General features: G+C 50.1%; 1 protein-coding gene across 1 annotated transcript; it reads right to left on the bottom strand.

Moving 5' to 3' along the window:
- Window positions 1-1,321: 1,321 nt before the first annotated feature.
- On the bottom strand, window positions 1,322-1,921 carry N7446_012246 (uncharacterized protein; the record flags this gene model as incomplete). Its single annotated transcript, XM_058520988.1, has 3 exons — window positions 1,322-1,349; window positions 1,392-1,765; window positions 1,856-1,921. Coding segments are annotated over 3 exons (468 nt in total), but the record flags the coding sequence as incomplete, so codon positions are not given.
- Between the last annotated feature and the right edge of the window lie 10,514 nt (window positions 1,922-12,435).

Below are 12,435 nucleotides of genomic sequence, written 5' to 3' on the forward strand. Positions count from 1 at the left end.
TGAAAGTTGATGATGCCGTTGGGGGCTTACCTTTCCACAGTGGATCAGATCGGATCAAATGGCCACTTAGGTTATCTAACAGCGATATTCGATGGCAATTTGGATGTCTAAGTTTATGTAGTTGACAGAAACTGGTTGAGGGCACTATAACAATAAACAGGCAATTAATTAATGGCAAGGAAGGGTGTGTAAATTCGACAATGTGAACAATCTGCTCAACCGGGGTTTGAAGTAAACAGTTTCCTGCATTTATTCCATTCGGACACCTAATGCTCCAAGGATCCTACAGATGACCATAAATCGAATTGTCAGGCCAAATCGGTGCTTGTTGGTTTGGAAACCAATTGACCAGATATGTCTACCCGTCGAATCTCCACCCCACTCTTCCATGCAATTTGGTTAATGAACATAATTAATCACCAGCCCGCAGCATTTTCTATCGGCAAAACTTACTGATTTCTTCTTAACCAAAGTTGCCAATTTCCTATCGTGTGTTTTTGTTAATGTTGGTATCACTAGCTAGGTACTGTGTACAGTGGTTATGCTTCCAAAGCAAAAGTCAATTTGATTCGTGTAAAGTAGATGTTCCTCCTAGGTCAAGGCCCAATACCCCTGAATCCCTACGGCGGGAGCCGTTGCTTAGCAAGATTACGTACAACCTGTCTTTGCTTATTCTGACGGGAGTGTATGTCCCGACAGTTAAAGCCTAATGAAACTTTTGACACTGGTTATTGAGTTCAGCCATTCGCCTCGCATCAGTACAACTTTCTTTTGCAATTTATATAAACACACAATGCCTAGATCATATGTTCACTTTAAATTTTCTTAGAAATCAGAGGTGCATTCACTTCAGCATTCAGCGATCATTTGGGGAAATGGCCCGTTCGTTTGTCACGCAGGAAGCGACGAGCTGTTCCTCCCTCTGAATTCCAACAGAGTTGAACTTGCCAAGCCCATGACGAGGTAGGGTCAACTCTGGCAAGTTTCGATATCCCGCAAAAACCTGCCCTTGTAATTCTGATTTACGTTCCCTGTCCAGCAGTACCCGTTACAGCGCAGCTCATTCAGGATTCATCGGATCGTTACTGCCGCAGCATCGGCGACTCGGAGAAAGAAGCCATGGAAGTGTACGTCTGAATAACGGATGCAACGGCGGGAGACAAGAGCAGATGATTCCCATATTCATCTCCACGTAAGACCAAGTTGCAATCGGAGCTAGGGATCCTAAAAAAGGCGATTAGTCTCTATAGTGGGTCGTATCGAGATGACTGACTTGTCAAATCGGTGGAATTGGTTGCTATGGCCACTGCCTTGAGGCGGATTATGCTTGTAATGCAGGCGCTATCTTCCTGGTTAGTACACGATAGGTTGAAGATACATAATAAACATACAAACTGCCTGCAGCGAAGATTAACATGAGGCCAAACTTTCGCTTCCAAGAAAGTTGCAGGTGAGACAAAACGGGAATAGGCATTACCAGGATGCCTAGGTCGGTAACGATATTTATACCTGCATTAAAAAACCATAAAAATTCCCTTTTTATGCAGCGACCTTGAATTGAGGTGTCCCAGAATGCATTTACCGGGATACAGCTCAGGATGGAGCTGAGAACACACCAAAGTCCATATGTGCTTATGACGCCTAGCGCGATACGCGACATAAGAATAAATCGAGGCAGCGCAAAGATCCGAATGTACAGAAGAAGAATTGAGGCTTTGGTGAATGTCAATGAAAAGCTGTATAATGGGATACTCAACCACAAAAACTATATCGCAACTTAGCATGTCTATCTCTCATTTGCGCAGACCACGCCAATTATTGGTCTGACAACGTAGCATGTTGTGTCCAAACGTACCAAGAATTGTTTTTCTGTCTCATTTGGATGAAGGATCTCTTGCGGCTTTCCAAGACCGTAATGTACCTCTGATTTACGGTTATCAGTTGTTGTACTTGGTTGTACTTGTGTGGGAAGGAAATCCAACTCGCGCTTACCAAATACGAGCACAAATAACGCAGCGATAGCGAAAAACTACGTAAGGTTTACTTTAATTAGCGTTCTGCAAGCTTAGTGGCTGAGGGAAGACAAACCAGAGATAAGCAAACCATATAGTCGTCATTGCCAACACTGCGGATTAACATGTACCGAGTGCAAAGCCGCAATACGACAAAGAAAACAGCGAGCCCACTAAAGGCCGCAGCAACCGGGAGGGTGTTCATCCTCGTCCCAAGGACAACAATATTCCTTCCCGTTATAGATTCATATCCCTTGTAGGTAGTGACAAGAGGAAGACCATGGCATCAACTCCAACCGAGTGTGTGAAGACGGAGACAACCGGGTCATACTGTAATCAGCCCCTTTGGAAAACTAATCTCGTAATAAAACGTATAGGAGTTTGCCACTAAATCTCTCCAAGGCTGGAATGCTGACTAGGTTTGATGGATGATGCGATAACCCGCATGGGTGGGCACCTGCCACGATGCTAGCCAATCAAATCACTAAGCGTGTTATCCAATCGAAGATTGAGCCATTGACTGGTGACGCGCGCTACCGCACGCTGTGGCCCTGAAACGAAACCGGGGGAAATGAGGAAGAATTTACAGATGTCATGAACATTGAAAGTTTGGATTTGGTAAGGTGCCGGAAAGTTACACGAACGTTCGCTAGGATACGCTAATTGTATGCAAGCCACCTCACGTTGTCCTGTGGCGTAACGTGTGATTGGATGAGTATCGATGCAGAATAGAATATATCTGCAAAAGGACCCTTTAGTGAAGAGTTGCTTGTATGTTTCAATTTCCCTGCCATGCAGCAATCGTTTCCTTCTCGAGCTCTTGAAGTCTTTGCATTTCAGTCAACAGCCGAGGATCGGGTCCGAATCGAAGGTCTTCTATTTCGAGTTTCTGCAGAAGATGAAGTCCTTTGGAGGATCGAAGCCGGGATAGCTGCACATATAGCGAGCAATACTTCCGATGGCGATCTTGCCCCCGGATGGTGGGGTCATCTTTAAGGTCTAGGATCGCAGCTGCAAGAGTCGAGCCTTGAACTTTGTAGTCGGTGAGGCAGAACGCTGGGCACATGGGAACCTGCTTTCTTCGGACCGAATAGCCCTTCATAGTGATAGATCGCTCTAATGGAAAGACTGGCACGATGGAAGGTTCAAGGTCTTGAAATGCAGTGGGTCTTGGTCTGTCTGGTTTGAATAAAATGCAGGCAGGTGGCTTGGTGCACATGATATAGAGGTCGTCGATTTCAAAGAATTCAGCTAGTGGGGAGGTGTCAAGAGGATGGTTTCATCACTGTTTACGAAAGATCAACATACCGGCCGGATCTAACACGACTCCTACAGCAGTCCCCGCTGCGCCATTAACCAGGCCGAGCAGGGTGCAGATGTTGGTCAGTACAACGGCAGGCATATTTGGGGTGTAGAGAAAGAGTCCGGGAAAAGGGATTTTGGTTCCTTGGTCCGGTTGCTGGAGCAAGTCGTCTGCACGAAGCCGCAGGTTGATAGGACCAGTAGACCTGGTCCGCGTATGATGCGCAGGAAAGACATATACATTCTGACACCGGGTCCGCGCGAATTGCTCAATTCGAACGCGGTTTACCTGGTGACGCAGAGAGTTTAACTTCACGACAGTGGTGGCGTCTTCCAACAGCGGGCTGACCAGGGTCGTGATAGTTTTGCTGTTAAGAAAGGCTCGATCGGCTTCTGTCAAAGTTCCAGCCCTCGCTCGTGAAAGGAGATCACGAAACGGAGCATCTTCTGATTGTCTCATTTGCTCATCCAAGATGATTACCTGTTTGAACTGATGCCAGAGGAGCCGACCGTTCTCATCCTCATCTCTACCCCTTCTAGGCTCCTTCCATAGGGCCGGTCCCCGAACAGGTGGAAACTGGAAAAAGTCACCGATGAAGATGACGACAGGAAGCCCACCGAAAAGATCAGTGGAGGATCTATCGAGGGATTTGGCGATCTTGCAGTGATTATCAATGACTTTGATCATGGTCAGATCCATCATGCTTACTTCGTCCACGAACATGATGGTCTTGCGAGACCAGAGTCGTCTAACTCGAGATGTCATCGCAGTTCCCCGTGAGCGGTCGATAGAGATCCCTAAAGATGTGTGGTACGTATTCCCGCCAATGTTATCGGCCGCTGCACCCGTTGGGGCCATGAGGATTACCTCGTGTTTTCGTCCGATAAGGTTCATACCGGCATCAATTGCCTTGATGATCTGGCTCTTACCCGTGCCCCCTTCACCTCCGACATACAGGAGGGTCTGTTTGCGTTGCGCTGAGTCATAAGGATGGTCCGCCCAGGCCAAAGCTTCAGATAGCACCCTCTCCACGACCATTAGCTGTTTCTGATTTAGGGGAATCACTTCAACGACCAGGGACGCCAGAGAGGCGCCAGTGGGACTCTGGTCAACCCGGGACTGGAGGTCATCCATAGCAGGGACCGTGTATGAGCCAACCAGTGTAGGTTCCAAGATGCCATCTTCAATCTGGATGTCGAAATCGTCGAGTGCGAAGTTAGAGCTGGTGGCATTACGATCTGTGCTTTGCCCATGATCAAGATTGGCGAAACTTTTCAGGTGAACCTCCCACGCTTGTAAAGTGGATGGTGGGAGGTACTTTAGGCCAGATGTTTCGTATGCAGGAGTATGAAAGATATCCAGCGGCCGGAGGTTCTGTAGTAGCAAGCTTCGCACTGGGGTTATGGCGCGGAGCAAGGGAGGAATCCGGCGTCCAGTGACCAGCGTCTCTCGATGCCATGCTTTCCTGATGGAGTGATAGGCGGCGACCAACGTCTCGGTGTTAAAAGTCTCATCCTGCAGTTGAAAGCATTCATCGTCCTCGTCGCCATCAGAAGCAAAATTTGGCGGCTCAAATCCGTCAACGTCATGGTGAAATGAATCAGCTGCGCCATTCGCCGACTTCCACAAACTTGCATCGGCTTGGCAGTCTTCCTTAGACTTCCGCAGCAACTCGATGTTTCTTGCAAATCCCCGATTGTGAAATGGGAGGGTTGGTTCAACGGCCGCCCATACTTGAACATGGGCGTCCCGCTTTGTCGCATGCCGGCGGAAGAGATCAACCAAGTGATCCCAGGGAACAAAAAGGCCCAGTAATATCTCAGCCATGTCATTTATAATCGCAGTCGTTTTCGGATGGCCTCCCGGAATCGCGTCTTCTGCGGCCTGGAACTCCGTTAGCTGTCCATTGAAAGTCACGGCGGCCACCTGGGACGTTGTGCGCGCCAAGTGCTGTACATGCGTGCCATATCTAGGATGGGTTGGTTCGAAGTCCACGTCATTCGCAACAGCGTCGCGTATATTCTTAGTCTTTACAAGCATGCAGTATTCAAATAATGAAAGAGGAGCCAGGTGCGGTCCACGCCACTTATAATTGTCAAAGATGCTTACGGGGCCGGTGTCGCCCGTTTCATATGTGCAAGGTTCTTCTGCCATGGGATCAGAAGAGGGGCCGCTTTCAAGGTTATCTGGCTGAATGATTGCCCGAATATAACGCCTTAGCCACCAGAGGTTGATACGGACGAAGTTGTAGCTGATCGTGTAATAGGTTGGTAGCTGAAGCAAGACGCTAGCGACCTGTACACCACTGATCTCTCGGTCATGAGAGAGGGCATTAAAGCAGCGTAGTGCAAAATTATTGACACCTTTTTCTCGAAGTCGGAGATCTGTCGCTGTTGGTGGCTCAGCAACCTTTGCATTCTCAATAGATTGCTTCAACAAAGCCGCCTTGGCAACCATCTGCCAGGGAGAGACGTCATCTTTCGTGGCGTAGTTGGTGATGTAATAGATCAGCGACAAAGACTTCGAGACTGTCGGAATCCAGGAGATGTCTTGATTAGAACGAACACAACTAGCAATGGCGGGGTTCCACGGGTTTATCCAGGCATGGTTTCGAGCGAGGTGAATCAGTCCAAAATCATCTACCTTAGAGGCAGGGACCAGATCTCGAGGCATGCCAAATCGACAAGCATTCTTTCCGGGACCTGTTTGCCGGTACTTGAAGCATGTGGCGAGATGGTGTTTCGAATGGACTTGTGTTTTACGAGCGACACAATTGCTGTCATACGATAGTCGAAGATGGAAGTCGTCATCGGATTCAAAATCTTTGGCCGACGGTGGCATGCCGGGAAGGTTCACTTCAGGGTCTTGCAAAATACTCTCATCAACGCCTTGGGTAATGATTGACTCTAAGTAGCGAATCATGCGAGCCGCAAAGTCGCTATCCTGGAGGAGCCGATCTCGCAAAGTAGTGAAAGCCAGGTTTCCTCGCGCCCATGCTAATCCGTGGAGATGTAACATGCCTCGACCATTCGTCTCGACAACAGCGAAATGGTTCGAGAGATCGCCAAGGATACCGATCCGGTCAGTATTAGTAGCGAAAAGGCCGTCCAGAACGGCTTTACAGACTTGATGGAAAAACTCAGCGACTGCCACCGGATTAGAGGTAACGGCGGCCTCACGGATAGCGGCATTTGCCGCAGCCAAGTTGTTCCCAGAGTACTCTACGCCAGCCAGGATCAGGACCAAAGGATTACGTAGGTCAGAGGGGTTGATAGTGATCCAGAAAGCTGGCATACCGTACCGTGTAATCAGTCCTCGAATTTCAGAACGCATTCTTAGTTTCTGGGCGAAGGATCCCGGGACTTGCATCCCGACAGTCTCGATATTTCGCAGCAGTCGTCGGATGACCGGATCCTCAATCTTCTGGCCGCTTTCGATGGTCTTCGCTGCATTCTGGAGTTGGGTCACTGTTAGAGAGGCGATGTCGTCCACTGCCGACTGCCAGTTCTGCCGTTTAATGAGGAATGCGTTCCCTAGCGAGGATTTTCGGAGTTGGATCACATCATACAGCAGGTACATGAACGTTTTGTGGCGTGCGAACCTACAGGAATAAGGAGAGACAAAGATCAGTATCTATAGAATTTTTTTTTTTTTTTTTTTTCCAAAGAAAGCCACGCACCTTCTACTGTGGTGACGCAAAGCCCACTCGGCAAACGCTCCAATTGACACCGGGACAGTTCGTTCATCGAGATGGCCCCCAATGCCTCTCGGAAACAAGGTTGGAAACGCGGCAGTAAAGTAACGAGGGTCCGTCCAGTGATTTACCAGGGTGGTTTGGCCACGGATTGTGTAAGAAATTAATGGTATCTTTCGATGACCAAGGGGCCGTGTGCCTCTTGCACGTTCTCTGGCTGAGGTACTCTCACTCGACGGGGCCGGTTGGTTCGTAAGGACGGTGAACAATGCGTCCAAAACGCGGCGATCCAGGTCTTGACGTTCTCCGTTTATGTCCGTGGCGACAGAGCCGGTATTGAAAGGGCTACCGCCACTCGCGTCGAATGCACTATCCTGGGCAGCCTGAAGATCGTTCTCGTAGTTCCCTGTCTGTAGATTTACGGTGTAACCTTCGCGCTCGTGGTGATCCGGCTCGTCGAGATAGATGATGGTATCCCGCAGGTCCGGCGGGATAAAGTCATCGCCCCAGTCATCGATCATGGGACGGTTAATTATGGTGTTACGGTAGAGGTGGTTCTGTTGGACAAGGTACTCCAAGGCTGCCAGAACCTTCGCCTTCCGCACGAGTAGGAATTGGATCAGGTCCGAATCTACGGGAGGTCGACGACCCAACCAGAACACCTTGATCAGACTATGTAATGTCAACTCCGGGCTCGGTAGGATCTCGAGAAGTGGTTCTGGGTCCTGTGGGATGACAATGAAATGGCCACGGAGAGCACGGTAGTTGATTGGCGAGGAGCGGCCACCTGGTCGCAGTTTCAAAACGACACCGAGAGGATGGCACTTTGCAATGAGACATTCTTCTGTCAGAGTGAGGCCTTCCAGAGCAGACGGATAGTCCTGGCACCGAGTCACATTCACAAGGTTCTTCGCAGAGAACTTGGGGATCATATTTCGATTGAGCGAAGCATGGCACGACGAGCACAGATTCCAAGTGTTACCATGTCGGCCGCAGGGATCAAGACTCCCCAACAGTGACAGCAGCAAAGGATCCTCATTATGTGCGCGGTAGATATCTGTGTCGGAGACAAGTTCCCCGCACGAACAACAGACGCATCTCTTCGCAGCCGCAGAAATCTCATCCTCGTATCTGGCTATGGATGCTCGTATATGCGAACAGGAGATATCCGGGGGAAAAGCATCGGAGGCGACGGCACGAGCCTCTAGCTCAGCACGCAGGAAACCTACCGCTCGATTTAAATTGGCCAGCGACCTCTCCAAATCTACCGTTCTCTCCCTGTTGACCGTGGCCTGTAAAGGATTCGGATAGCATCTTGTCTCTATATTGATGGGAGATGCCTGTGAGATCCGTGGCGACTGTGGGGAGGACACCGGCAAAGGACCTGCAGGAAGTAGCACTCTCTGGGGTCCCGGCCCGGTTCTCGAATATAATGGCACAGGGACGGGCCGAAGCGCAGCGTTTAGAATATCGAACGATGGAGGCGGAGCCATCGGCGCTTGCGGAACTGGTGCCAGAGGCCGCAAACGGGATCTCCTTTCTGGCAAGTATGCTACAGTATCATGTACAGAATTGTCATTAACAGGACTTGGTATGCGGAGAGCTGGTGCTAGAGGCCTCAAAGGAGATGCCCTTGCGGGCAAGGATGCTCTAGGATCACGAACAGGATGTGGCGTGTGTGGAACTGGGGCCAGAGGCCTTAGAGTAGAACCTCCTGCAGGCAAAAACGTTCCAGGGTCTCGAACGGGCTGCAGTGTGTGCTGAACAGGGTCAACAATGCAGCAGATAAGAAGGACGGACCACTCCCAGTACCTGGTACGATGCTACCGTCCTCCGTGTAGCTGCCTGGCGGCAGCGATTACACGTCCTATGATACAACGACCGGCAGGGGCGTGCACATGTAGAGCACGAAAAATGTAGCGTCGAAAAGGCAGGAACAGTAGGGGAAGTTAGAGGCGGAGGTGGCCCAGTTAAAATATTACTCGTGCCTACAGTAGCTGAAAGCTGTCGGGCTCTGACCGCCCGTTGAGAAGCCGTCCTGCGGCAATTGTCGCAGGACCGAAACTGTGTAGAGCGCCATGGTCTGGCGCAACCAGAGCAGAAAGAACGTTGCGCAGGAAGAGATGTCATTAGAGAAGAGATGGCTTGAAACCAGCAAACGGCATCCGTTCCAAGGCGCACTAGGAGAGGAGCGACAGGAAAAAGTTGGGGCCAGCGAGAAAGATCCGTGTTGATCATTCATATAGTAGAAGTCGAACACGTCACCGTGCGCATGAGTGCATAATAGTACTATCTGCAGGATGCTCAGGACAAACAAGGGTGGAATCATAATAGAAAGGCGAGAAGGCCGGAACACCGACTCCAAGACGAGCGGGAACACCGGGATCCCTAGACACGGAGAAAAAGCAACAGAGGCCGAATACGAATTCGGGAAGCACGAAGCCTAAGGAGGAAGGAAAGGAAAGTAGGTGAGCAGCAATCAGAAGAGAGCGCGGAGAGACAGAGCAGCAATCGGAGGAGAGCCTGGAGAGTCGCAGCAGCAAACGAGAAGGAGCGTATTGGCAGTCAATAGGAGCATTCCTTGGCACGAGAAAGCACCAATTAGCAACGAAAAAAACGAAGAGTTTGGCAGTGAGACTGGAAGACGCGCGCTGCGCACGCTGTGGCCCTGAAACGAAAAGGGTTGACGAGTGAACTGGATTTGAAGAGATAGTATGACAATGAACGCTTGCTTTTGATAGGGCGCGGATAATAATTATGCACGGATAAAAGTATGAGTCAAATATATGTATGCCAAGCCACGCAGTACGATGTGGCAAAAGGGGTGATTGGTTGAGCATGTGAGTAGAAATATATCCGTAAAGTTAAATTGAATTATTTATCACGGGATGGGGCCCCTAAGTATATATTGCTACTAGTGTTCGTCTACCAAAAGTTTGAGGTCTAAAACGAGTACCTTTACGTTGATTCATCGCAAGGACTATTCTGTTATGGTGGAGCACGGTCTCATTTATTTGAAGCTTCACGCCAAGCAGCAATCGTCTCCTTCTCGAGGTCCTGAAGTCTTTGCATTTCAGTTAGTAGTCGGGGATCAGGTCTGAATCGAAGATCTTGCATGTCGAGTTTCTGCAGGAGATGAAGACCTTTAGAGGAACGCAGTCGAGATAGCTGCACATACATCGAGCAATACTTCCGGTGACGATCCTGTCCTCGGATCGTGGGGTCATCTTTAAGGTCGAGGATCGCAGCCACAAGGGTCGAGCCTTGCACTTTATAGTCGGTAAGGCTGAAAGCGGGGCACATGGGAACTTGCGTTCTACGGACCGAATAGCCTTTCAGGGTGATAGATCGCTCTAAAGGAAAGACTGGCAGGACTGAAGGTTCAAGGTCTTGAAACGCAGTGGGTTTGGGTCTGTCCGGTTTAAACAATATGCAGGCGGGTGGTTTGGTGCACATGATATAGAGGTCGTTGATTTGGAAGAATTCGGCTAACAGAGAGGTGTCAGGCAACGTTCATGACTATTTATGGATGACAAACGGACCAGTCTGATCTATCACGATGCCTACAGCAGTCCCCGCAGCACCATTGACCAGGCCGAGCAGGGTACAGATGTTAGTCAGTACGACTGCAGGCATATTTGGGGTGTACAGAAAGAGTCCCGGGAAAGGGATCTTGGTGCCTTGGTCCGGTTGTTGGAGCAAGTCGTCCGCACGAAGACGTAGATTAACGGGACCAGTGGACTTGGTCCGTGTATGAAGCGCAGGAAATATGAAGACCTTTTGGCGTCGTGCCCTTGCAAATTGCTCTATCCGAACGCGATTTACCTGGTGTCGCAGAGAGTTCAACTTGACTATGGTGGTGGCATCTTGCAGTTGAGGGCTAGCCAGGGATGTGATGGTTTTGCTGTTGAGGACCGTTCGATCGGCTTCAGTTAAAGTCCCTGCCCTCGCTCGCGATAGGAGGTCACGAAACGGAGCATCTTCTGACTGTCTCATTTGCTCGTCTAAGATGATCACCTGTTTGAATTGATGCCAGAGAAGCCGACCGTTCTCATCCTCACCCACTCCCCTTCGTGGTTCCTTCCATAGTGCCGGGCCGCGAACAGGTGGAAACTGAAAAAAGTCGCCGATAAAGATTACGATGGGAAGACCACCGAAAAGATCAGTAGAGGATCTATCGAGAGATTTGGCGATCTTGCAGTGATTATCAACCACGCTAATCATGGTCAAATCCATCATGCTTACTTCGTCCACGAACATGACGGTTTTACGAGACCAGAGTCGCCTCACTCGGGAACTCATTGCAGTTCCTCGTGAGCGGTCGATGGAAATCCCGAGAGATGTGTGGTACGTATTGCCGCCGATATTATCGGCCGCGGCACCCGTTGGGGCCATGAGGATCACCTCGTGTTTCCGCCCGATCAGGCTCATACCGGCTTCAATTGCCTTGACGATCTGGCTCTTCCCCGTGCCGCCTTCACCTCCAACGTAGAGGAGAGTCTGCTCGCGCTGCGCTGAGTCATAAGGGTGGTCCGCCCAGACCAACGCCTCAGATAGCACCCTCTCCACGATCATCCGTTGTTTCTGATTTAGGGGGATCACTTCGATGACTAGGGATGTAAGAGAGGCACCAGTGGGATGCTGGCCAACCCGGAACTGGCGATCATCTATATCAGTGAACATATCGGAACTAGCCAGCACGAGCTGCAAGATGTTATCTTCAACCTGGACGTCGAAATCGTCAAGTGGAAGGCTGGATGTGGCAACCTCACGCTCTGTGGTTTCCTCATGATCAAGGTTGGCGAAACGTTTCAGTCGAGATTCCCATTCCTGCAAAGTAGACGATGGGACAAATTTTAGGCCGGATGTTTCGTACGCAAGAGTGCGTGAGATATCAAGTGGCTGAAGGTTTTGTAGATCTACGTTTCGAGTTTGGGTTGTCGCGCGGAGCAAAGGAGGGATCCGCCGCCCGGCTACTAGAGACTCTCGATGCCATGCTTTGCTGATGGAGTGGTAGGCTGCGATCAATGTCTCTGCATTAGTGTGTGCTGAACAGGGTCAACAATGCAGCAGATAAGAAGGACGGACCACTCCCAGTACCTGGTACGATGCTACCGTCCTCCGTGTAGCTGCCTGGCGGCAGCGATTACACGTCCTATGATACAACGACCGGCAGGGGCGTGCACATGTAGAGCACGAAAAATGTAGCGTCGAAAAGGCAGGAACAGTAGGGGAAGTTAGAGGCGGAGGTGGCCCAGTTAAAATATTACTCGTGCCTACAGTAGCTGAAAGCTGTCGGGCTCTGACCGCCCGTTGAGAAACCCTCCTGCGGCAATTGTCGCAGGACCGAAACTGTGTAGAGCGCCATGGTCTGGCGCAACCAGAGCAGAAAGAACGTTGCGCAGGAAGAGATGTCATTAGAGAAG

The sequence above is a fragment of the Penicillium canescens genome (genome assembly GCF_028828765.1).
Source record: "Penicillium canescens strain IBT 15451 chromosome Unknown utg000010l_segment0_segment0, whole genome shotgun sequence".
Taxonomy (NCBI): domain Eukaryota; kingdom Fungi; phylum Ascomycota; class Eurotiomycetes; order Eurotiales; family Aspergillaceae; genus Penicillium; species Penicillium canescens.